This window comes from Lynx rufus, unplaced genomic scaffold (assembly GCF_022079265.1).
Source record: "Lynx rufus isolate CCGP_SWC_20201006 ecotype Redwood Valley unplaced genomic scaffold, mLynRuf1.p SCAF_29, whole genome shotgun sequence".
NCBI classification, from domain to species: domain Eukaryota; kingdom Metazoa; phylum Chordata; class Mammalia; order Carnivora; family Felidae; genus Lynx; species Lynx rufus.
This window is the reverse complement of record NW_025814844.1, coordinates 6,043,386-6,070,891: the sequence shown is the minus strand read 5'-3', so window position 1 is coordinate 6,070,891 and position 27,506 is coordinate 6,043,386. Positions and strand designations below refer to the sequence as shown.

Sequence of the window (27,506 nt, the reverse complement as noted above, 5' to 3'; positions counted from 1 at the left end):
TCCATTTATATTCTTGCCTCCTTTGCTTATAGATCAATTGACATATAGATGTGGGCTCTCTATTCTGTTTCATTGAGCTATGCATCTATTTTTGTGTCAGTTTCATACTGTTCTGATTACTACAGCTTTGTAGTATGTTTTGAAATCTGGGATTGTGATACTTCCAGCTTTGTTCTTCTTTCTCAAGATTGTTTTGGCTCTGTGAAGTCTTTTGTGGTTCCATACAAATTTTAAGATTGTTTGTTCTAGTTTTGTGAAAAATACTATTGGTATTTTGTTAGGGATTGCATTGAATCTATATATTGCTTTGGGTAGTATGGACATTTTAACAATATTAATTCTTCCAACCATGGTTTATTTTTCCATTTATTTGTGTTTTCTTCAATTTCTTTCATCACTGTTTTACAGTTTTCAGAGTACGGGTCTTTAATCTTCCTGGTTAAGTTAATTCCTTGGTATTTTATTCTTTTTGATGCAACTGTAAAGGGAATTGTTTTCTTAATTTCTCTTTCTGCTTTATCATTATTAGTGTATAGAAATGCAACAGATTTCTATACGTTAATTTTGTATCCTACAGTAAACATTTATTTTTAAATCCTTACTGACAAATATGATTTTCCATTTTATGGAAAATTTCCATTTTCCATTTCCTTTTAAAATATTCAGAGTGTTTAAGAAAACAATGCATATTATTTAGATACATCATGGTTTCCATCAAATCCAACCATTTTAAGTGTTGCATTTGATTTAATACATATGCCAGAATTGATATGTCAAGGAACATAGGCTTTTTTTTACTTGGTTTTATTTTGCTTAATGATGTTTGATTGGCTCTGATGTTTATAATTGTTACCCAACAAGTACTTAAGGACACTGAAGACTAGAGTCATATGTGCCTATTCAGAGTTCACTTTTAAAGCTGATTTATTGGGGCGCCTGGGTGGCGCAGTCGGTTAAGCGTCCGACTTCAGCCAGGTCACGATCTCGCGGTCTGTGAGTTCGAGCCCCGCGTCAGGCTCTGGGCTGATGGCTCAGAGCCTGGAGCCTGTTTCCGATTCTGTGTCTCCCTCTCTCTCTGCCCCTCCCCCGTTCATGCTCTGTCTCTCTCTGTCCCAAAAATAAATAAACGTTGAAAAAAAAAAATTTTTTTTTAAAATAAAGCTGATTTATTGATTTAGAAAGTAATAAGTAACAAAACTGAGTTTAATTTATCCATGTGACAAATAGCCCAGGGGCTAATTCCAAAATTATTCCAGTCACAATTTTCTGTTACTAATAGTAGCTGCTTATTTAGAGTGAATTTTCTTCAAAGATGGTCATTAAATATCCTTGTCTTTCCTTTCAACGCACTGTAATCTGTTACATATATCAAATATGAGTCATGGAATAATATTCAGAAACAAGTTCAATTACCTTTTTTTTCCAAAATAAAGCTATGTTAGGTAATTGTTTTTTATTTAAGTTTTTTTTTTCATAGCTATACCTTTTTTCTAAATTAACCTTTAAAAAAAAAAGGATTCTCTTTTGTGATACCCATTGGACTATTATTTTTAGAAATGATAATTGGTCTCACATTTCTAGACCAAATTGCTTATTATTTAAAATTCCCTTCAGTTGTCATAAAAGCAGGTTTGGGAATTGCATTATGAAGTTATTTTGCTTTTGTATTTGTATATGAGCCCCAGACAAAGCAAGGGGCCTGCTATCATTTAAACGATTTTTAAAGTCACTCATGGGCATAGTTCACCTTCCTTATCCAAGAAAGAACTTTTGAGTTTGTTTGTAGTATATGTCCTATATATCTTCTGCCTTTTAAAAATATCTTTTACAAAAATTTTTTAAGTGTATTTATTTTGATGATGAGGTTTAGTGGGGTTCATGGGGTCCAGAGCTGATGACCAAGATAGAATTCTTGAAGACGTCTTTGGTGCAAAAAGGTGATTTTATTGAAGCACAGGAACAGGATCCACAGGCAGGAAGAGCTGCCCCAGACCTTGAGGAGAACTGCTTATATACTATGGAGCTGGTGGGAGGTAAAGTCCAGGGGAAGTTTCCAGTGAGATTTTCATATGCTAAAGAAGACTCACAGGATAGTGGAGCCCTAGATATTGTCAAGTGATAGTTGTTTTCCCACTAGCAAAGCATTAGCATTAAGACAGTAGGGAGTTCCTGGAGAAAAGTTTTACTCTGCCAGCCTCAAGTATTCGTCAGTGGGCTACAGGTTACAAGGAAATTTAATTCTATCTGCCATTTCCTTCTGCCTTTGATTCCCACATCACTATGGAGGAGTGATGGAGACTTACGTCCTGCAGGTCTATAATCTCTATCAGTTAACCATTTGTTTTTTCCCTTTCCTGTGTTCTTGGGCAGCCAGGAGTCCCCAAGGAATATCACACATATCTCATCTAGGTGGGGAGTGGGGGGGGGGTGGGAGTGTCAGCTTGCCTTTTGTTCCCTCATCACTGAGAAAGAGAGAGAGAGAACATGAGCAGGGGAGGGGCAGAGAGAGAGAATCCCAAGCAGGCTCCACACTGTCAGCGCAGAGCCCAGCACATGGTTCGATCTCACCAACAATGAGATTGTGATCTGAGTCCAAATCAAGAGTCAGACGCTTAACCAACTGAGCCCCCCAGGCGCCCCTAAAAAGACGTCTTAAAAGGGTATCCTGCTCCAGTACAATGAGCACACTTTGCACTCAGATTTTGGTTTCTAATATCATTCTCCAATAAGAGAATAGGGAGCCAGACTCCTTGGAGAAACAGCTGGTTCTAACACTGAGGCAGGAAATAAAGAAGATAAGCCTGGAACATACTATAGTGCCAAAAGATAAGGAAGTGCTAAAAAAAAAAAAAAAAAAAAGATACCCATATTGATTGATGTGTGAGTGTCCTGGTGGCTAAAAATAAGCAACAAAATAAAGTAATACCGGATCATAACTAACAGTATAAAATAAGTATTCATGAGTCTACACTGATATAAATATTTGATTAAATAAGTTAATTAGTGGAAGAGAAGAGACAGATCTCCAAGGCAGAATTCAAAATAACTATGTAGATGGTCTGCCCTCGAGAAGCCGGAGCAGAACTGCACCCTGTGTAGGTTTGGGCTGCTCATAGTCACTTCCCTCTAAATGGTGTGGTGGCAGGGTGGGGGAGAGTAACTTTGCAGTGGAGAAATCTTACACTATTTCAGCCAGGTGGTCAAGGTCAGCATCAGAAGCCATAAATCTTGTTGGTAGTGTGTAGCTTTGATTTAATTTGATGAAAATAGCACTTTACCTCTGTAGCCTTCCTCCCAATAGCCCATAGCCTGACTCTTATTGTGAGAAGAACATTAGACAAATTCTAAAAGTTCTACAAAATACCTGCCTAGTACTACTCAAAACTGTCAAAGTCACTAAAAACTAGTAAAATTGAGAAACTACCACAGCCAAGAGGAGCCTAAAGAGACATAATGGCTAAACACAGTGTGACATCCTAAAAGGGATCTTGGAACAGGAAAAGGATATTAGGTAAATACTATAGAAATCTGAAAAAAGTATGGACTTTATTTAATAATAATGTATCAATATTGGTTCATTAATTTTAACAAAAGTACCATACTATATACGATGCTAATAATAGGGGAAACTAAGTGTAGGGTTATTAGTTATACTCTGTACTGTCTTTTCAATTTTTCCATAAAACTGTTCTAAAAAAGTCTGTTAAGAGAAAGCGACAGTGGGAAGAGTGTGTCTCAACCAGCACTTGGATTCAGCTGCTTCATTTCCAACATGGAAGAAACTTACATCAATTCCCTGGACCCTGAGAAGCTATTATAATTCCCCTATGATAAAAACCACCAGATCAGGGCCTGCAGGTTTCCTTATCATCTTACCAAGTGCAGAAATAATCATCCTGATGTCGCAAACAAATTGGCTACTTGTCCCTTCAATGCTCGCCACCGGTTCCTCGGGCCAAAATCAGCCACTATATCTCAAGCTGTGACGATAAAAGTTGTATTGAGCAGGATGTTGTCAACCAAACCAGGAACCCTGGACAAGAGACTCTGGCCAAGAGCACCTGGCAGTGCCCCTCCTTGCGATGAAGACTGGGATAAAGATCTGTGGGAACAGACCAGCACCCCATTTGTCTGGGGCACAGCCAACTACTGTGGCAGCAACAGCCCTGCAAGCAACATAGTTATGGAACATAAGAGTAACCTGGCTTCCGGCATGTGTATTCCCAAGTCTCTGCTGTATGTTCTGCCATGGAAAAACAATGGAAATGAACAGTAACTGAATATCCATTTCGTCAAATGCCAGACCCTAGAATACTCTTGCTTCTTCCTGCTACCAATGGGTTCTTCATTTTTTTCCCTCCTAATCTAATTATAGAAAGATAAACTGTGACTTTCAAACTGACAAGTACCTTTTTCTTTTTTCCTCCCTGCTTTGACTTTCATTCATTTGATGCAGGAAAGAACCCTGAAACTCAGAAGAACTATTTCAAATAAAGCATCAACATAGATTAAAAAAAAAAGTCTGTTAAAAAATAGGTTACGGGGCGCCTGGGTGGCTCAGTCGGTTGAGCGTCCAACTTCAGCTCAGGTCATGATCTCACAGTTCGTGGGTTTGAGCCCCACATCGGGCTCTGTGCTGACCGCTTGCTCAGAGCCTGGAGCCTGCTTCAGATTCTGTGTCTCCTTCTCTCTCTGCCCCTCCCCCACTCACGCTTTGTCTCACTCTGTTTCTTAAAAAATAAATAAATGTAAAAAAAAAATTTAAACTTTAAAAAAAAATAGGTTATGGAGGAAAATAGCATGGACAATATGATCTTATGTAAATTTTATTCATGCATCTAATTCTCAAAATAAAGAGACTTTATTCATGTCAACATAAAGAAACCTTAGGATTTTTGTTGGACATACACTAAATTTACAGATACATTTTTGGAGTGTTGATATAGCTTTTTTTTAAGTTTATTTATTTATTTTGAGAGAGAGAGAAAGAGTGCATGCAGGAGAGGGGCAGACAGAGAGGGAGAGAGAGAATTCCAAGTAGGCTCCACACTGTCAGTGCAGAGCCCGATGCGGGGCTCAATCCCATGAACCGTGAGATCATGACCTGAGCCAAAATCAAGAGTTGGATGCTTAACCGACCGAGCCACCCAGATGCCCCAGAGTGTTAATATAGTTTTAATGTTGAATCTTCCTACCTATAAGAATGGTATTGCTTTCTACTTAATATCTTTCTGTCTTTAATGTCTTTCAATAAAGATTTATTGTTAAAACAAAAAAAAATTAAGTTTAAAATGTTTATCAGTGAATTAAACAAACGACAGTAGTTTTGTTGATATTGTAAAATTTGGAGAGATCAGATGAGATTCTGCTGTTGAATGAATTAATTATAGTTAATTAGTGCATCTTTAGTTCAAGATGTCTTGATTCTTAGAGCATGCATTCCATATATACTATATGACTCCCTAAAGAGTTTGTCTAGTGGAACACTTCTTAATTCTTTTTTAAAAAGTCAGTATAGCAGTGTCCAAATTGGATTACTAGTCAGCCAAGGAATACTTTCTAAAAAACTAATAGCTAATGCTTATATAACATCTGTATATGTCGAGTACTTTCCATATATTAATTTGGTCCTTACAACAAACCTAAGGAGTATGAGAACATTATTATCCTTCATCTGTTTGACAGATGTTTCCTTGAGGAAACATCTGAGAGTTTAAATGACCTCCCTAAGGTTAGACAACTAGTCTGAAAGAAAGCTGGGACTCAAGCCTGGCTTTCAAGTCCGTGCTCTGTGACCTGTTCTGCTGTACTACTTTTTGTATGTTACACATTGTATGTTACTCAGCTTCTTGTGAAGATGAAGGCAAAGCTGGTGTCCTTCTAAAATCGTATAACACAGTAGCTTTCATTTGTAGCCATTATAACTATCACTTTTAAGCTAGTATATGATGTTGGACTTAATAGTTATTTACAACTATTAATTTTTCATGATCTCTGTAGATAATTGGGCTTGGGCACAAAGCTGTATTCTGTGAACTCCAAATTTTCTCTTGGATTTAGCCAGACCATCTGAGAACTGCATACTTAGACTACATTGTTATGGCCCTTCCTAATATTGTCTCTGCCCTACTAGGCAATATTTGTTGAGTCTGCATTGAAAGGCATCGTATCGCTATGACAACTCGTGAGAGGACAGATGGTGGTGGGATTTTTATGTTTATGAAAACAGGGCATGAGTTCTAAAAGATTAAGGAAAGCTGCTCTAGACAACGCATGTCCCTGTTTCTCAGTTTCAGTTACTATTTGTCTCACCAGTGGCCTTTTTGGCCTCTGTGCTGACAGCTCAGAGCCTGGAGCCTGTTTTGGATTCTATGTCTCCCCCTCTCTCTGCCCCTTCCCCACTCGCGCTCTCTATCTCTCAAAAATAAATAAAAGTTAAAAAAAATCGGGGCGCCTGGGTGGCTCAATCGGTTGAGCGTCCGACTTCGGCTCAGGTCATGATCTCACAGCTCGTGAGTTCGAGCCCCACGTCAGGCTCTGTGCTGACGGCTCAGAGCCTGGAGCCTGCTTCGGATTCTGTGTCTCCCCCTCTCTCTCTGCCCCTTCCCTGCTCATGCTCTGTCTCTCTCTGTCAAAAATAAATAAACATTTTTTTTTAATTTTTAAAAATTTAAAAAATAAGCAATTTCCTCAAGATGGGCATTGCACTTAAGTATGCAGCAAGTATTTTTTGCATGTTTCCCAGTTCATCACACAGAATATTAAAAAGTCATGTATTCAAGGATCTCTACTTAATGAAACTAATAATTTTTATTTGCTCCATTAAGCATTGTCTTAAGTGAAATGAGCCTTTAAAAACAAACTAAAACTGTATTTGGTGGTGAAGAACACAATGACTGTTGATAACAGTTTGGTACCACTGCCTTGATTCAAGCTAAGTTGCCAAATGTTCTGCTCATCATTACTTTTGTGTCATCAGTGCCGACGTCAGACCTCTGAAACAAACGAACGAAGTCTTGTGAAAATTATTTTGACTGTATGATTCCTCTGAAAGGATCCTGGAGACTCCACAAAGTTCTTAGACTATTCTTTGGGAACTGCTATTCAAATCTATCCTTTTTTTAAAATCTGAAATATATTCAGTTTTTTAAAGAAAACTCCTAAGGAAGCAACAATTTTGCACATCTAAGTACGTCATTTAAGGTGAAAGTACTGTGTTGAATTTTAGGAAAATATAGAAAAGAAGGACCTTTGATATCAACTACTATTAACACATATGTATTTTCCTCTAAAATATAATTTAAAAACTAAAGTTACTATTTACATACAGTAAATTCAAACAATACAAGAAAGTATATATATATGAAATGTCTCCCTTCTTTATACCACCCATACCTCTCTCTAAAGTTGAATATTCCTCATACATACTTCCAATAAAGACATTTTATTTTATAAAAGTATAATAAACAGAATCCAAGATACCTTTAATTTTTTTAATGTTTATTTGTTTACTTTTGAGAGAGAGAGAGAGCACAAGCAGGGGAGAGGCAGAGAAAGAGAGAGAGAGAGAGAGAGAGAGAATCTGAAGCAGGCTGGTGTCCTTCTAGACATAGAATCCAATGTGGGGCTCAAACCCACAAACTGTGAAATCATGACCTGAGCCAAGGTCAGACACTTAACCAACTAACTGTGCCACCCAAGTACTCCTGAATCCAAGATACCTTTATTTTTTTTTTAATTTTTTTTTCCACGTTTATTTATTTTTGGGACAGAGAGAGACAGAGCATGAACGGGGGAGGGGCAGAGAGAGAGGGAGACACAGAATCGGAAACAGGCTCCAGGCTCTGAGCCATCAGCCCAGAGCCTGACGCGGGGCTCGAACTCACGGACCGTGAGATCGTGACCTGGCTGAAGTCGGACGCTTAACCGACTGCGCCACCCAGGCGCCCCCAAGATACCTTTAGAATAATTTTACTTTTACTTAGAGTAGAAGGCATCTTTTAATATTTTTTTTTTCATTTAGGGAAAACAGGTGAATGATAAGTCTCAAAGAGCTTTTTTTCCTCCTTTTGTCAGTACTGGAAAGTTCTAATTTTTTAGAGTTAAAAAGAGTCTGTCTCCAACAAGCTTTAGAAATCAGTAACTTTAGTTAACCATCATTAACAAAAGATTGATGTGTACCACTTAATATATCAAAATATGTTTTAAGTGCAGTGGCTAAAGATCCAAGTTTGAAAACAGATCAGTATGGCCCAATGTTAGTGATGAAGAGGAAGGGTAGAGGGAGATGAATGGGAGAGGTGGGTAAGGACTAGGTCTTGGAGGCCAGGAAGGGAATTTGGATTGTACCCTAAGTATAATGGAAACCAACTGGAGAGGATGCATTGGCGATATCCAAATTACATTTTTTAAATGACCATTCTGGATACCTCTGCACAAAAGACAGACTTTAGGGTGTGAAGAGAGGAGATGGGGGATCAGTTAGGAGGTGGTTGTGGTAGTTGAAGTAACAGATGATAGTAGAGTAGACTAGGATTATTGACATTAGTGGAGATGGTGAGGCTCAGATTCAGAAAATATTTTGCATGTAAGTTGTCAGAGTGTGGTTTGAACTGGATGTAAGATATAAGGAAAGAAGGGAATTAACGCTAGACCTATGAGTTGTATGACTGAGGTGGGGTGGATTTATAAACCCTATCACTAAGGGGGTCTAGCAACAAAAGACCAGGGTATTAGGGGGATCTTCAGTGTGAATATTGAAATTGTCAACAATGACAGTGGGTCTAGGGGTGGAAATGAAGTGGTGATCCAGGTATTGAAGTTATTGGTTAGTGAGGAAGAAGTATGCCTGAGTGTTCAGAAGCTAATAGCCAGAAGGAGGGATAACAGATAGCAAAATTCAGTAACATGCATTTTAAAGGTCTAGAGTTTCTGAGGGAGAATGGAAGATAGAGTTTAAAATCCATCAAAATACAGTGCTTCTAGGTCTAGTCAAAATTTGATGGGGACTTGGTCTAGAGTGATAGCAGAGGAGATGAACAAATGTGGCCTAACTGGAACAACAATTAGATTAACTTGACCATACTTGGTGACACCTTGGGAGTGGGAGTTGAGAAACGAGAGCCAAAGTAGCCTCTGGGTTTCTGGCTTGTGTGACTGGATAAATTGTGACAGAGACCAAGATAGAGAATGCCTATAATAATGCCCAGGTATGTTGGGGAAGATGACTGGGACAGTTGAGTTTGAGGAGCATATAAGGTTTTCAAGTGGAGATGCCTTATAGGAAGTTGGATACAAGAGATTCTGGGGAAAACGAGATGGAAGAGGGAATGGGGGAGAGGTCAAGAGCCAGAGTGCAAGAAAAAGCAAAAGAAAATATGATTCATCACATTTTCATACCCTTAAAGCAAATGTGACTTCTGGTCCAACATAGTGGTCTATTTTCACACATGCTCTCCCTTGTACTTTTTAAACTCCAGTAAAATGAAATAAAAGAATACAACTGGAAATGAACTTTAACAAAAAAGAGAAAGAGAAATTGGAGAAATACCTAAAAGGAAGATGGAGAATCTTGCTGTTTAGTAAACAGATTGGAAGCAACACCAAAACAATTTGCAGAAAAGGGGGTTATGGCAGGGTGAGGAGTGACTTTCCTAACTAAACCCCCCAGTGAATCTTCAGGCTCAGGTTTGTCTTTTGTGGCGTGTAAGAATGAGAAATATACGTGAAAATAGAAAGGTTATTTAAAGATGTGTCTAAAGAACAGCTGTATGATTTGATACCCTACCCCCTCTCTCATTCTTCATATAAAACATTCAAAATAACCTAGGTTAAAAAAAAATGGAGAGATTCTCTCTAGAGAAATTGAAGGAATTAAGTTGAAAAGACTACAAGCACTGGTGTGTGGTTGGCACACCAGAGTCAAGAGCCCCTCATTCAGGCATTGCAGGAGAGGAAGTGTCTCCAGCCTAATAACCAGACCTGTGAACAAAGTAGAGCAAGTACCTTGAAGGAAAGAACACGGTACAGCAGCAGACCAGCTGACCAGGGAGGAAATCTTTAGGAAATAAATCTTTAAGAAAACTGATGGCTATATTTTGGAGGAATTTGAGAAAACATATTATATTTTATTATTATATTATAAAAAACAGAACAAGAAAGCATTTGCAAATTTAAAATTTGATTAGAAAAATTGTAAATTAAGAGGGGTTGGAAGGGGCGCCTGGGTGGCTCAGTCGGTTAAGCGTCTGACTTCAGCTCAGGTCACGATCTCGAGGTCCGTGAGTTCGAGCCCCGTGTCGGGCTCTGGGCTGATGGCTCAGAGCCTGGAGCCTGCTTCCGATTCTGTGTCTCCCTCTCTCTCTGCCCCTCCCCCATTCATGCTCTGTCTCTCTCTGTCTCAAAAATAATAAAATAAAAAAAAAATAAAAAAGGGTTGGAAATAACATTGGAATGTCAGAGAAATATAGAGCAAACAGACAGATGGAAAATATGACAGGGAAAAATAGATACTCCAGAAAAGAATCAAAAATAGGAGGAAAGAAGCTGTCAAAGAAATAATAGAAGAAAACTTCCCAAGGCTGAGAAAAAAAACATGCATCGTTAGACTGAAAGAATCTACAGAATGCAGAACAAGATGAATGAGAAAACACCTACATCTAAACACAGCCTCCTATAAGTCTTCCAATTGCCAAGTTAAATAATATTCTGAAAGATCTCAGAAATAACAATAGAGTGTATATAGAAGGAATAAGAATTACACTGCAAGGGCGCCTGGCTGGCTCAGTTGGTAAAGCATGCGACTCTTGATCTCAAGGTTGTGAGTTCAAGCCCCACTTTGGGCATGGAGCCTACTTAAAATAAAATAAATCATGTGAGTAGAAAACCGGAGTCAAGAAAAGAAGAAGAATCACACTGCCATCAGACTTCTCATTACTGTCACTGGACCAATGTCTTAAATACACAGTAGGAAAATTATTTTGTTCTGACAAATTATTGATCAAGAATGTGAATGTAAAATTAAAAACATTTTTGGACAGCAAGAACTCTTAAGTGTACTTTGCACACACCACATTTGGTGTGGTATCAGAGAAAATAAGGCAAAAGACCAAGAAAGAGAAAAACATGGGTTGAAGGAAATACTGGCTTTAACCGGGAGGTGATTTAAGGACAGTTATAAGATGAAAGCTACACAGGAGGCTGTTCTGTGGTCAGTCAGGAAAGGTTCAGTGAGGAACAAAGTTCATTATAAATAAATCACAGGTCTCAGAGAGGGGGTCACTGCATGCCACCCAGGGTCATAGGGGAAGCACCAGCTTTTTATCAAGTGGCAAAAGACAGGAACAGGAGGAAAATCTGGGCCAGAATCTTCAGTGGGGTTTCCACTGGAAAGTAAAGGCAGGGCCGAGTGAACAGTTTAGAACTGGCCAGTTTGAATAATTCCCATGGGCTCTAGGCCCTAGAGACACTCGCTAGTTGCTTGGCACCAGGTCTGGCTTCATTAAGCGCGTGCCTCCTGGGGTGCTTGGGTGATAGAGGAGGTGTGGCTCAGGGTTTGGTCAATTTGCATATCAAAAGCCTCCTTCTGGCTGAGCCCACTGCCGGCTTTAAGAATTGACTAGCCCAGGGGCGCCTGGGTGGCGCAGTCGGTTAAGCGTCCGACTTCAGCCAGGTCACGACAGGTCACGATCTTGCGGTCCGTGAGTTCGAGCCCCGCGTTGGGCTCTGGGCTGATGGCTCAGAGCCTGGAGCCTGTTTCCGATTCTGTGTCTCCCTCTCTCTCTGCCCTTCCCCCGTTCATGCTCTGTCTCTGTCCCAAAAATAAATAAACGTTGAAAAAAAAATTAAAAAAAAAAAAAAAAGAATTGACTAGCCCAGGAAGGAGCAGTCTCTCCCCAGCCAGAAAGATGTCAAAACATCATAATATACAGAAAATTAAAAGCATAAATAATACAGAGGCTTAAGAGACAACTAGTCTGCCCGAAGCAATAAGTGAGGGCCCTGAGAAGCCTATCTCTGAGAAGAAAATGTGTTCCATAGGATATCTAGCATACACTTGAGAAGCAGAATAATTCTTCAAGATTTGTTATAAGCTTGTTATCTGTGGTACAAACACACACACACACACTCCAAGAAAATTCCTAGCATAGAAAGTACAAGAAAATGCAAAAGTTCAATAAGAAAATATTAGTCCTAGGAATTAAATATGGCAGTTGACTTGCCATTATGAAAATTTTCACATCCAGAGAAATAGAGAGAGTAGCATGATGAATTCCTATATACCCATCACTGGATTCAACAATTATCAAAAATAAGCTACATTCGTTTCATCTATCCTTTCCTCCCTTTTTTTTTCTACTTGGCACAGAATATTTAAAAGCAAACTACAGACAGTAAATAATTTTTACCCCTACCTTCTTCAGTTTCAATCCCTAAAAGAAAATACATTTACTTTTTAAATCATAATGCCATTATGAAACCTACAAAATTAACAATAATTTCTTGGTATAACCTAACATTCCAGTTCATTATCAAGTTTCTCCATTTGTCTCAAAAGCATGTTTGTATAGTTGATATGTTCAAATTGATCCAAACAAGATGCTTATATGGTATCTGGTTGTGTGTTGTTTTTTTTTCTCAGGCCACTTGATATATTGAAGAAACAGTATCAGTTTGCCTGTAGAATATCCCACATTCAGGGTCTAACTTTATTTCCTTGAGGTTGTCATTTAGCTTGTTCCTCTATCCCTCTGTATTTCCAGTAATTTGAAGCTAGTTGTTAAAAGTTTGGTTGGATTCAGGTTAAAAATTTTGGCAAGAAGACCTGATAGGTAATGCTGTGTGAAATGTAGCTGTTTTTCAGTATTGTATGGAGTTCATGGAAAAAAATTCATTTTATCTTAAAATTAGAAATATTTTCTTCTGATAATACAGCATTGGACAAGGAAATCCTATCATACTGTCTGCTTTTCAGTGAACAATGTTCATGGGGTCATGTTAAGGTAAACTGCTGTTTGCTGGTTTTCAACTTTCAAAATCAAGTATACTAAGACAAGAAGATTTCATTGTATTTAGGCAACAGAAGGTTTTTATTAAGTTTGTCAACATAAGTTAGGAGAAGTTGAGTGGGGAAAGTGGGAAGACACTGGCATCCTTATCTGCAAATGAGGGAATTAAGAGATGTGGAATAAGAATCAGAAGTTTAAGTATATTTAAGACTGCAAAGGAGTATTCTATATTATTAGAATAATATAATTATTAGAAACACAAGAAAGAGGCTAGTGCAAATGAACTTAATCTTCATCTCTCATATAAGAGGATTAATAGATAAGGTCTAAGATGTTTTTACTGCTTCTGGTAAATTAACCATTTTTATTTAAATTCTCTTAGAGGTAACTACCAGAGAAACTTAAGAACAGACTTTTTTCTTTTTTCTTTTTGAGAGACAGAGAGAGAGGAGAGAGGAGAGAGGAGAGAGAGAGAGACAGGGAGAGAGACAGGGAGACAGAGGATCCAAAGCAGGTTCTACACTGACAGCAGAAAGCCTGACATGTGGGGCTTGAACTCTCAGGAACCACCTGTGGGATCATGACCTGAAATCAGACGCTCAACCAACTGAGCCACCCAGGTGTCCCAAGAACACTTTTAAAGTGGGTGTGTCTGGGGAGTGGAACTGGGGGTGGGAGGAGTGGAAAGCAATGTTGCTTCTTTATTGTACATTTTTCTGGACTCCGTGGTTGCTTTTAACCATGCACATTAAGGAAAGTAATAACTTTCCCCCTTAGTCTTAATAACTACCCTAAAACGTGGTTTCATCAAGTAAGCTCTACTTTAATATAACCTTAGTTTTCAAATGTATGAAGACACAGGTCAGATATATAAAAGAATTAAGCACACATCAGAAAAAATCTTTGTACTTAGTAGTTGTAGATCTAGAGCACAATAGTAGTGAATTCTGGCTTGCTGAAACAAATTGTATCAAAGTTCTATGCACCTAAAGGATTTGAAATGCTTGCCTTTTCAATGGTTGCCATTTGTTTCCTGATTTGAAGCCTCTCCTGACTGCCTTGTGCAGAGCCGGTTTCTTTAAAATTTAAAAACTTCACTGTAGTGATAGAATGGCACAAAGTAACAAACTGCCTCAACACAATGATAGTGAAAATAACCTCTGTAGCCAACTAAAGAAAAGCTAACAATGATTAACTTCAGGAGGATGATAGATGCTTTCCAGAGAAGTTTTTCTAATTGTTTTAAGCTGTGAGTGGTTAGTAACTTTCTCCCCAGAAATTAATCCATTGTACATAATGAATATAGACAACTAAAGAATTTCCAGGGGTGCCTGGGTGGCTCAGTCATTTGAGTGTCTGACTTTTGATTTAGGCTCAGACTGTGATCTCACAGTTCGTGGGTTTGAGCCCCGTGTCGGGTTCTGTGCTGACAGTGCAGAGCCTGCCTTGGATTCTCTGTGTCCCTCTCTCTCTGCCCCTGGTCCCCTCACACCCCCTCTCTCTCTAAAATAAATTTGTAAAATATTAAAAAAAAAAAAAGAACTTCTAGAAATTTTAAAAGGTTGCTTTTCCTGAGCAGAATAAATTGCACATGTCATTGGAAGATCAGATTTCATAACTCCCCATGCTTGAAAGAATTCAGAATTTGAAGAGTGCTTCAGGCAAGAAATGGAGGGTCAAAATCTGCATTGCCTAAGAAGAGTTTCTAGTGATGATCTCTCTGAATGTAATCCTAGCTCTAAAGAGAAAGATATGTGAAAGCTTTAAAATCATGCCATGGAAAAATATTATCTAGATAGCAAGCATTTACTTCATGCATACTGGTTTTAACACAGTGTATTCAGATTTAAATTACAGATGTTTTTGGCCTAAGTTTGTTAAATGCACAAATCTCTCCCCTCAAAACTTTTTTGAATGTAATGAAATCTCTGGAAATGAGCCCTGATAAAGTCCCAGTAGATGTTGAGTTTAGCTCTTCCAACCATTGAACTCTGTTGTTTACCTTTTCATCTCAGATTACTAATTTTCATTCATTATAAAATCCGGCAGAAGAATAAATTATGTATATTTTATAATTCACGTATTCTAAGTATTATTTGCTTTTCAGTGCCACTTAACGGTTATTTATAGAATGTGGTTATTGAAATCAGCAATGGATGTGAAATCAGACTGAATCATTATGTTGGCGTTAATCCTAGATTATATAACAGTGGACGAATGATTTAATTTATCTGGGCCCATTTCCTCTTTTATGAATAAAGGAGTCAGATTGACCCTTTAATCCATCATTCTGTGTCATCATCTAAATCATTAAGGGTTCCTGTGTATTAAAAGATTTTATGAAGAGTATAAACAACCTCGTTATCCTCAGTTCTTGCCATGTCCCTTAAACGAGTAATGTGTGGAAAACATGAGATGATTTTCCCTTCCGCCTAAATTTATAAAATCTAGGAATTTATAAATTTGGTTTAACAGTTCAAAATTTTAGTCTGAGGAAAAAGAAAAACTCCATATTAGACCTAATAGATACTAAACCAAAGTGAAATATAATTTAGTTTTTAAAGTACAGTATTCATGAAAGAAAATCCGGAGGGCTCTGTTCCAATGCTAAACAACCTACCCCCAAATGTAGTGGCTTAAGACAATAATAATCATTTAATTAGCTCAGAACTCGCATTCTGGGTAGCTCCCTTCTGCTCCACAATATCAGCTGGATGTTGGGCTATTATTGCCCAAAGACTGGGGCTGATTAAGCATTTTCTCAGCTCTTCCCTTTATAGCAAAACACCTTGGAAACATTTTCTATAGTCACTATCGCTAATTCCCCTCTACCGGTTTTCCTTTTTAAGATTTTTTAAAAAAATAATTCTTTTTTTTTTTGTTAAAATGTTTATTATTTTTGAGAAAGAGAGAGAAAATCAGCAGGGGAGGGGCAGAGAGAAAGGGAGCCAGAATCCCAAACAGGCTCCACGCCATCAGCACAGAGCCTGACGTGGCGCTCAAACTCATGAACTGGGAGATCATGACCTGAGCCACCCAGGTGCCCCCAAAATAATTCATTTTGAAATAATTTCAAATATAGAGAAAATCTGCCAGAAGGGTGAAGATTCCTGTATCCCTCACCTAGATTCCCCAGTTACTAACATTTTATCGAATTTGCTCCATTGTTCAGTACTACTCCCTCTCCATATACGCATACCCAACACGCATGATCATTCATCCTTTTTTGAACCTTTAGAAAACAAGCTTTATACATGATATCCCATCACTACTAAATATTCTAGTCTGTGTTTTCTAACTAGAACATTCTCGTATATAACATTGTTACAACATTGCCATCCAGTCCACAAACTTCATTCATATTTTGCCAAATGTCTCAGCAATATCCCTTGTGATACCTCTTCTGATCCAGGCTGCTATCCAGAATATGTGATGCATTTAGTTGTCATGTCTGTTCAGACTCATTCAGTCTGAAACAGTACTGCAGTCTTTCCCTTGAGAGTTTTATTGAGCAGAGACTTTATGTTATGTAGGATGATCCTGGAGTACTTTAATATGTTCCTCATCTGACCTCCACCCACAAGTTTTAGCATCCATTGATGACTCCCATCTGAATCAAACACCTCTATGATAATTGCCAAGTGGTGATTTTCTATTTCCTTCATTCCTTCTACATTTATCAGTTGGGGAGCTTTTCCTTCATTCATTTATTGGTAATATAAGGACTCATTAATTCCTATTTTATTTGTCAGGTGGTAATCCATTACTATCATCATTTATTTTGACATTAAAATTGTCTATTTGGACAGTAGGAACCCCTTCAAGTTACATCCTGTGTTTTGATATGTCCCATTATTCACTGAGCATTTCCTTACTTTTTGGGATAGAAAGTATCCCAGGGTCATTTTGTACTTTCCCTGACCTAGTTCTGGAATCAGTCTTTTCTCAGAATAGCTCTGGTCCCTCTTAGTGGAGGTTAGGTATTTAGAAAACAACATCTGGGCACTTGATGTGCTCAATGCTACAGGGGTGTCATCACTTCTGGGCCCTCTCAGCCAAAAAGGCTAGGAAGATATCTACGTATATGTAGAAGCAGCCTAATTTTAATATGTTGGAGCTTTTTTTTTTTTTTTTCAACGTTTTTATTTATTTTTGGGACAGACAGAGACAGAGCATGAACGGGGGAGGGGCAGAGAGAGAGGGAGACACAGAATCGGAAACAGGCTCCAGGCTCCGAGCCATCAGCCCAGAGCCTGACGCGGGGCTCGAACTCACAGACCGTGAGATCATGACCTGGCTGAAGTCGGACGCTTAACCGACTGCGCCACCCAGGCGCCCCAATATGTTGGAGCTTTGATTGCAAGATAGTATTGCATGATATTCCAGTCAGGGAGAAAAATTAACTTTTATTTTCTTCGTCCCTTCTCCTCCAGGTATGTGTAATCCTAGAAACTATAGTGACACACCTCCAACCTCAAAGAGCACGGTGGAGGAGCTTCACGAGCCAATCCCTTCTCTCTTCCGGGCGCTCACAGAAGGAGACACTCAGTTGAACTGGAACATTGTTTCCTTCCCTGTTGCAGAGGAACTCTCGCATCATGAGAATCTGGTTTCCTTTTTAGAAACTGTGAACCAGCCACACCATCAAAATGTGTCTGTTCCTAGCAATAATGTTCACGCACCTTACTCCAGTGACAAAGGTAACTGCCCACAGCTGACTTTCTGTCTTGCCCTCTCACTTTCTGGGTGGTCTGTGAAACCTACAGTATCTTTGAGTTTGTCTAATTTTAAGTAAATTCTGGACTTTAATGACCCTAATCCCTAAGTAGATAAGGAGGCATGTCAGGCATATAGTCACCACTCCTTCATGGTCACAGTGATAGAGGTTGTGTTGGAAGATAGATAATCTGGTTCTAATTTTGATGTTTATTTGTGTTAGGCTTAAATTGTTCTTTCCATAGGATAGCAACAGTGCTGCTTACTTCACATAGCATTGCACACTGTCAGGTAATATTCAGAGTGTCCTAGGAAGTCACGTTTTTGTAATAGCATTGGTACCAAAAATGCTACTGAGGTCATCTGCTAAATTTCTTTATGAGCAAGTTGGTATTACAGACGTCTAATCTCCAGGTATAAACTGTCCCCAGTGCTGTTGGTCAGAAGGGGGACTAAATGAAAGAATGACTTGTATAACTTTGAAAACCATATTAAAGAACGCTTATTAGTGAGGATAGGTCATTCCTTAATGTAAAGGGCATGTAACTTTTATAAAATCTTTGATATTTTCAAGTAAAAGGCTCTGCACCATTTTACTGTGGAAGAATACGGCAATGATGAAGTTTTTATTTCTTAAAATATGAAATGAATTATGCATAAATAGTATAATTTGTATTATTTCTTACTTGGCTTTTTGTTGTGCCCTCCCTTATAACCCTGCCTATCTGAAATAGTATGACCTTTGGATATCAGTAGTAAAAGCAAAACAGCATTTGTTAATGATACTCAGAGTAAGCATTCTTGTTGCTTTTTGGTTATACTACCTTAAGAGACAAATTGCAGATTTTGGAAAACATCAGAAATATATGGAATATGCCTTATTAAGGTATTTTGCTACCGTTTTCTCCACTAAAATGTAATCAGTATAATAGGATAATTCATAAATTTTGTTCAAATATCATTTAATTTAATAAAATAATTAGCAGGAAGCCAAGTTTCCTGGAAACACCAACTATCTTTCGAGACAAAGTTTCTCCTCTTTGACACCTTCTCTAGGTGCCCCTGCTCTTACCTCTAGAGCAAATTAGCTCTATTCCTTCTCCCCATATTTGTGTTTTGACTTGTTGTCTGTTTTTAACTTATAGGTCTACCATTTTGTACTTAGTTCCTTGGATTCTCTCATTACTCTTTGAGTCCATAATGGCCATTCCATAGTAGGTGATCCATAAATACTTGTTCAATTAATAAATGAAAAAAAGTTACTAATCACCTGGAGATTCAAAGCTCCCCTGTCCTGCTCAGTCCCTAGTCTGCCTGGTCTCATGCTGTACTGGCCTTCGTGTTTTCTGTCTTGACCTGATCTCATCTTCTATAGCCAGTGATGGTTCTGCTGTCTTCTGCTGCCAACCTTTCACTGCAGCGGGACTGGCCTCCACTCCGTTCCCCATGCACACTGCACTGGTCTCCTTGTGACTTGCCTTATTTTGTTACCCGGTAACTTTGCATTTCATTCTTCTTCCTAATACAAGCCCGCTCTTTTCCATTAAACCTTCCCTTGCTATTCAGATGCCTGGTAATTTATCAGTTCTATAAATGGCTCTGTAAAATAACAGACTCTAATCATACACTCTCTATTAATATTTTTTATTGTCTTTATTTATTTCATGTACCCTATCCTCCTAGCTAGGTCATTATATGACATTAACCACCAGGAGAACTAAAAATTGAAACAATCAAAAATAGTTGTGTTGGAAAGCAAGACTAGAAATTGCTACTGATAATATGAGCGTTTTTAAATAGCTAATGCGGAATTGTGCCAAGTATTGCTAACCATTTTGCATCATTTGAATTAAGTTTGTTTTGTTTTTTTGTAAATTCTCAGTATAGCTTTAGAACAGTATTTTTCAAACTTCTTTTAGCCAGAGAATTCTCTCCTCTAAGGAAATCTTATCAGAAATGCCCAATTTGAGGTGCCTGGGTGGCTCAGTCAGTTAAGTGTCCAACTTTGGCTCAAGTCATGATCTCATGGTTCTTGAGTTCAAACCCCTCATCAGGCTCTCTGCTGTCAGTGCAGAGCCCATTTCAGATCCTCTGTCTTCCTCCCTCTCTGCCCCTCCTGCTCACGCTCCCCCCACCTCTCTCTCAAATATAAATAGAAAGAAGGAAGGAAGGAAGGAAGGAGGGAAGGAAGGAAGGAAGGAAGGAAGGAAGGAAGGAAGGAAGGAAGGAAAGAAGGAAGGAATGCCCAATTTAAAAGGCACAGCTCTGAAGCATAGCAAATGTTAAGCCTAGTAACCTTAACTTTGAGATCAAAGTCCAGAATCTGATAAAGTGACTAAGGAAGTCCTTTACCTTCTTCAACTGGAGTGGGAGACTCTGGCTTCTTTCTCAATATAATTAACAAATGTGATCTTTTTTCCTACACCTCATCCATTGTCCTGTGTAGACTAGCAGTAAGAGAACCAAGAATAACTATTAATATCAGACAGGTATTAAAGCATTTCCTGATTTTCCTCTTTCTTGCTCTGAGCTCTTAATTTTTTCTTTTTCAGAACACATGTGTACTGTGGTTTATTTTGATGACTGCATGTCCATACATCAGTGTAAAATATCCTGTGAATCCATGGGAGCGTCCAAATATCGCTGGTTCCATAACGCCTGCTGCGAGTGCATTGGTCCAGAATGCATCGACTATGGTAGTAAAACTGTCAAATGTATGAACTGCATGTTCTAAAGAAGGAGAAGAATGCAAACCAAAGCAATCTAGACAACAAGAAAGATATGAAAACTATTCATTGAGCTCTACTGGTTGTACCGGCATGCTAGCTGGTTAAGAAGATAGAAAGAATTTGGACAGAGTTAAAGTATGACAAATCCAGTAATGTGTTAAATTACAATTATCACTGCTCTGGTTGATTTTATAGCCCACTGGCAATAAGCCCTTTCCTCTTAAATACATTTACAACTTTGATCATATGAGAAGCAAGTACACAGAGAATTTCTTGAAAGATCTGAGGTTTTTTGACAAAGCCTGATGTCATTTTTTTTCTAGCATTCCAAAAGCCTTTGGTTTTGAAAGTGTTAGAGCACATTAACATAAGTTATGACTTCTTCATATACTGCTCCTGGGACACTGAGTTTTTCCAGTCGTACACCAGTCTTCACTCACTGTACCTTGTCTCATTTATCTCTTCTATAAATAGGGTAGATAGTCCGATGAGAACTCACATAAATTTCACCATTAAAGGCTTAATTTCAAACCTTGTAATGTTGGTTTTAGAAAGTAAATGCTTACTACATTTTACAGTTTAAAACTCTTACATAGCAGAATCCATCCTGTAATACACATGCTGACAGAGCTTTGAGGAAAATTTCTCCTTCTCTTACATGCCCCTGCCCAAAGTGCTGATGTACATAGTGATGAAGAATTCTGACCAAGAATTGCAAGGCACACCTATGACATTGCATTAAATATTCTGCTAGGGTATAAAGAATTAGGAAGATAAGCATTTCTCAGACTTAAGGTACCAGCTTACGGAACACTCAGGATGGGAAGTGCCTGCCAAATCAGACTCCACTTAGCACCAGGGAAACACTTCGTCCTGTTGTACAGACAGCGTGGGCAGAGCCTTGTTCCTAAGCTGAGTGACAGGAGGAGATAAAGAGGAAACTCACCGGTGTGAACGGGGAAGGTTGAAAAAGCTGGCAATTCTTATGGGAAGCAAACTTAAACTATTTTGTTATAGTGTAATCTTTCCTTTAGGTTTCCATCTGGATAGAATGTTCTCACTACAAAGTATAATCAGACAGTGAAGGGTATGCAATGAAAAAGAAATCTCTGTTTAAGATGATGTTAACTCCAAATACACTACAGACTATTTTGTTTTATATGTTTTGATAATGATAAGCTTAAATACTATGTGTCCTTCATCGTAATAAAATCCCAGTCTTCAAGCATGAATCTAAAACATAAATATTTATATTACAGAGACTCTTGACTATACAAAATTATTAATTTTTCAGTACATTATGAGTTACAAGTAACTTGCAGGAATATCTTTTTTGTATGTCTAAATATTTTAGTACATAAAAATAGATAATGCTCTTAGACACTTTGTATTTGTATTCATTATATGAACAATAGTTAGTTACAAAATCATATGTAATATCATAATTAACTATCATAAAATCTAAAGCCTTAATACCTTTCTGTTCTTTCAGACTACTCTAATGAATACTAAAGGTACTTTAGCCTTTGCAAAAACGTTTGGCCTTTAAAAAAAAAGTTAAAATTTAGCTCTTGCGTGTATTTTTTTTTAATAGGAAAACATTGGGATATCCTTTTCTTACTTCCACCTAAAATGCCTCTGTTTAAAAGTGCCTTGAAAACATTTTGGCTTTCCTTCTTCATTAATGCCTACAAAGGTAATGGTTTTCTTAAAACCTTTTAAACTAAAAAAGAGAAAGTTTTAAAGGAATCTACATCCAGGTGCTTCATTTCCACTTTTGGTATTCTTCAAAGTAATTTCATATCTATGAATATAGAAATCCTTCTGTGTTTATTGACAGTGCTTAATGTTGCCTTAACTATGACACTTTTAACTGCATTTATCATCTTTATTAGGACTTCATTATTAAATTTTTAACTGTAATATCTCTTCTGTCCTTATACTGGGAAGGTAATTTCTTGAACCATATTGTATTTGAACTGATTTTCCTTACATCTATTTCTCCCAGCAGAAATTATCCCTAAATGCAATGGTTAATTTCATATTCAATTTTGCTTTGTTTTTGTGGTTTATGAAGGGATTGAAAGACAGAGTTTACCTAAAAGATTCCATTACCAGTTTATAATGTATTTCAAGTTTTTAATAATAATGTTTTCCAAAATAAAAGTATAACATTTCAGAAGCCAGTAACCCCACTAAAATTTAGACCCTTTATTACTATTCTAGATATGATTTACTTCTAACTTGAAGCTCTGGTAAAAATTCTTTTTTTTTTTAAATCAAAAATTAGGTTAACTATTTTATAACTAGATCAAAAAACCCCTAAATCAGTAGATATTATAAAAGCCATATATAAAAGTTTCTTTCCTAGGGTAAGACATGCCCCTGCTAGTTAGTTTTCCTGTCTCTCTTTGTCCCCATAACATCTAATTATTGCAGAAATTGTACTCAAAATAGTGGCACCAAATCAAATGATAATTCAAATAAAGTAAGTCTTTGTTTACATAGAATGGTATAAAAGAGAGGCTTTCATTTAGAAATAATATTTCTAAAGCTTCAGGAAACAAAATTGGTAAGCTTTTAGAATATTTGAACAATTATTTATAAAGCAGAGTAGCATCAACATAGAGAAAAGAAACTAAAACTTCTGAAAAATGAGGTAGATATGAATAAGCCACATATTTAAAGTTTGTTTTTGTGAAAGCTTCCTTGAAGATTTTTAAAATCTATCCTACATTCCCCAGAGTCTATGTTAATTGTATTTCACATGATCTACAACATGTAGAATTACGCATTTTTTTCTTTGGTTGTCCCTATAAGCAAAAGAGTATTTTAATAAAAAATTGAAATGACTGTGTCCTGCTTTTTGCTAACTTCAGTGTAGAACAAACACTAGAATAAATGTGACATTTCTGTCTAGTGAAGTTCTAGTTTGAGGGAAGCGTGTACCATTCACTCTGGATGTCCCTACACATTGTGTTGAAACAAAGGCTCTTTAATAGTTTGCTCTCTGCTTTTTCATGCGCTTTGTTCCAATACGGGGGAAACTTTGAAATGAAATACTTAACATTCTCCTTGTTCTGCAAGGCTCAGGAGATCTATCTGATGGTTGGAAAGAGTCACAGGAAGGTCAAGGTAGGAAAATCACTCCCCGCTCTCCCACAGTGACCCTCATGGGATGACATTATTAGAATTGAGAGCCATAAATGGTACCTTTATGATAGATTCAGTGTTGTTTCCCAGAATCTACGTTCTGACAGCTTGGTGGACAGGGCTTCTAGAGAGGTGGACATTCTAGAGGACAGGTTGCCAGCCGAGTGATTTAACGGAATGAGAAATCTAAGGAGTTCGGGGGTAGAATTCATTTCAAGTAGGACCATACATTCGATGAGGAAAGTTGTTCTTTTGCTGAAGCTGTCCAGTGGCGGTGAGTCATGTGACCCTGAGAGGCAGAGGGTCTTGATCTGAAGATGCCCAGTGGAGCGAGATCCTCTCAGCCGGGGAAGCCAGCAGGCCGGCAGGCTGCAGTATGGCAGGCCCACCCAGTGGCCCACGCCAGGCATGTTCTGAGTTCCTTAAGCTGGCAGACACTCCACTGGCTTATAGGTGTTAAGAGTCATGACTCTTAGGCCTCTTAGATTTTTCCTAACCATTTGAAAAAAAATTCATTTTACATCTTTTTGTTTTGAAGTCTGTGCTTGAAGGATGGAGTCAGCAGCAACTCCAGGGCCCAGCTTTTGAGATGAGAATTCTCAGTACAAAAGCAGAGAGAAAAATTTCTGCCCTCCCAGCGTGGTGCTGTGACTCAGAAAGAAACCTGGAAAAGTACAGAGCCCTCATCCATCACGGGGACCGAAATGTCCTGATTTGATTGAAGTTAGCCACTGAATTTAGACACAGACACCACCGAAATACTTCTGTGGCAATAATGATTGCATTGTGAGCCCTCCTGATGTACACGATGCCACAGCCAGAGTGATCCTTCTAACACAGATGTGCAGGTAATAGCTCCCCAACCCCAGTTCCAAATCCCAGCGAACTGCAAGGCCTTTGTGCCCCTTTGCCTCAGGGGCTCAAGTTACCTAGTAGGAGCAAAGCAGACAACTGCTTTTTGTTTTCCAGCAGTCTCCTCTGCTTCAGTGGGTTTTGCTTCTGGGGGGGTGGGGAGGTGGGGGTAAGCAATCAATCGCATTTGCCAGAAAATGGGAAGAGGCCTGGGTCTCCCAGACCATGGGGACTGTGCTCCAGGCCTCAATGTGCCCTGAAGTGTCCTGGTTCCAAAGTCAGCAGTTGCCTTCTTCTAGAGGTTTCAACTTACAGCTATTAGCAGCCCAGCCCCACCCTCCGTGTCTAGGGCCCCCAGACTTGCCTCTAGGATCCTGTGAGATGCAGGGTAGGTAACAGAGCCTTGCTCTTGGCAGCTGTTGGCTGCGATAGGGCTCTGGGTCAGATTTTACTTGATTTGAAGAAAATGATGAGAGAAGACTTGTTGGAGTCCTGGGTTTGTGGAATGGCATTTTCTTCTCTCAGCCTTATCCACCGGCGGCCTCACTGTCCTCTCCTCCCGCCTCACACCCCCTTCCCTCATCCTCCTGTTCTCTCTGCTGCTGGCCTTGCCCTCCCTCAGCACACCACATTTATGCCACCCTTGGGATTTGCATGAGTTGTTTCCTCTGCTGCCCTCTGCTTTTTATGCAGATTTTGTTTGCTTGTTGTTATTCCTGTCTGAGCTCAAATATCTCTACTACCATCTCTCAAGGAATGGCCTCTCCCCAGTCACCCCTCCTATTACCATTTTATTTTTTTTATATCAGGTAACTCCCCGAAAGTATTTATCGGTGACTTTTCTATTCTCCTCTAACTAGCATGTGAGGCCCATGAGGGTAGGGAACTTGATTCTTTATCACTGCCTTGAACACAGTTGTCCAGCACCCTTAAGTGTGGGGCACATGGCAGACACAGATGCTTTAGGGATGAATGAATGATAGCAGGTCCTCTCATACTTCTGCTTAAAATGCTGGCTCCTCAGATAAAGGCCCAACTCCTCAGCAGGTCCCTAAGGGCCCCATTCTGGTCCCGCTCATCCAACCAGGCCCACCTCAGACCTCTTCCATTTTGATGTGTGGTCATTGAACTCAACGGTCAGGAAAGATTCTTGAGACGGTAAGGTGCAACTTAGTAAGTTTATTTAAGTAGCATGAGGTCAGGACTCGTGGGCAGAAAGATCTGCACATTTTGCTGTGTGAGGCTGGTGGTTTCATACTTAGTGATCAAAAGGAAGGGGGCAGGCAGGAAGTGTCAGATTACAGAAGCCTCTTTACATTTCTTTGAATTTCTGCTTGTAAAACTACTTTTGCAAGATTCCTCTGGTGCTTGTCCTTCAGTTCGATATTAACTATAGGTGAGATTTGCAGGCAGTCGTGAGACCCTTAAAGAATGTAGCAAGCAGGGGCGCCTGGGTGGCGCAGTCGGTTAAGCGTCCGACTTCAGCCAGGTCACGATCTCGCGGTCCGTGAGTTCGAGCCCCGCGTCAGGCTCTGGGCTGATGGCTCAGAGCCTGGAGCCTGTTTCCGATTCTGTGTCTCCCTCTCTCTCTGCCCCTCCCCCGTTCATGCTCTGTCTCTCTCTGTCCCAAAAATAAATAAACGTTGAAAAAAAAAATTAAAAAAAAAAAAAAGAATGTAGCAAGCAGCACATATTTGATGTTTATTGAAACTATGCAGGCTTTAGGCCAGCCTTCTTGGCTAAGGGTGAACATTTTCCTGCTTCTGTCCCTCATCATATTCCCCCCTAACCAATTTTCGGTCCTTAAATCTTTAAGGTTGTTGAAGGGCAAAGGGCTCATCGTCTGTAACTTCTTCAAGCTGACAGGGAGTTGTAGAGATATTCCTACCTATGATCCAAAATTGGTCACTGTCTGTTCCTATGAATAATAATCACAGAAGGCCACTGCTTCAGAGTCCAGAGTGGATGTCAAGGAAGGATTGTTTCGTGTAGTAGGGGGCAAAGGAATCAGGAACTGTTTACGTGTACCTCGACAATAGGAAAGAACAAAGGGAAAGAGACACCACATTAGGATTAATATAATAAAAATAAGAAGTGTGATAAGACCCTTTAGGGTAGACCATAGTCCACCTCTAGATCAAGAATTTAACCAATCATCAAGTGGCAATGGAGAGTCTTTAAGACCACCAATCTGGTTATTCATATCTGTTAGTAATCCTGTTACACTTTTGTCACCAACTGTATTGGAGACACAACATTCCATTTTAATAACGGCACATGTCCTTCCTTGTGCTGCTGTGAAGGCATCTAATGCCATTCTATTTTATAGAACTACTTTACTCATGAGTTACTATAGTGCTTAATAAATAACGTAATGTTATCTTGAGAGTCATTTAAGGCCTTACTTGTGTAGCAGGTGGTGTTACCCATCATATAGATTGTTTTGTTTAGCAAGCAATCAGGTAATTCATAAGGGGCACTTTTAGGGAAACAAAAGAAAAATATAGGTTAATGGTTAGAACAAATTGCAAACCCAGTGTCAGAGTCTCGCATGCTGCCAGTGAGAAAGATGTTTAGATGTCTTCAGGCGGAATGGGAACAGGCAGTGGGAATCAGACGGGTTTTCCTGGTTTGTAATTCAGATGTCTCTGGTGATCCTTTTGACAGGCACAGAGACTGTAGTTGACAGGCACAAAGACTGTACATGAGTTTTGGGCATTTTGTCTGAAGTTGACCTCAAGTTGTCCGGCAACTTGTTTTCAGGGCTTTTGGAAAAAAGGGCAGTTTTTGTTTTTAATGACTTTAAGTCAAGAGAATGGAAGAAGTTTGGAAACCTTAGTTTGGAGAGCCATAGCCAAATTCTTGAGGAAACCAAAAGAACTGAGGATCTAGTCTAGCTTATAATAAATAGTATTAAAATCAAATATCTACAAAGATGTATTACTGAAATGTATTTTCTTTCTATAATCACCCTTGTTTTTATCAGAGATAGCCACATCAAGACGAATTTCTTTGTAAAACAAGTCCAGTTTTGACAAATGTGGCCTAA

General features: G+C 38.8%; 1 protein-coding gene and 1 pseudogene across 1 annotated transcript in view; both read left to right on the top strand.

Annotated features, from left to right (window-relative positions):
- TWSG1 (twisted gastrulation BMP signaling modulator 1) overlaps positions 1-23,299 on the top strand; it is a 73,694-nt gene extending 50,395 nt beyond the window's left edge. The window contains exons 4-5 of the mRNA XM_047090325.1: positions 17,441-17,707; positions 20,276-23,299. Of these exons, the coding sequence (XP_046946281.1) occupies positions 17,441-17,707; positions 20,276-20,457 (449 nt within the window). The 3' untranslated portion in view covers positions 20,458-23,299. The remainder of the gene's footprint in view (positions 1-17,440; positions 17,708-20,275) is intronic.
- On the top strand, positions 3,357-4,528 carry LOC124519868 (gametocyte-specific factor 1-like; annotated as a pseudogene).
- Positions 23,300-27,506: the final 4,207 nt, after the last annotated feature.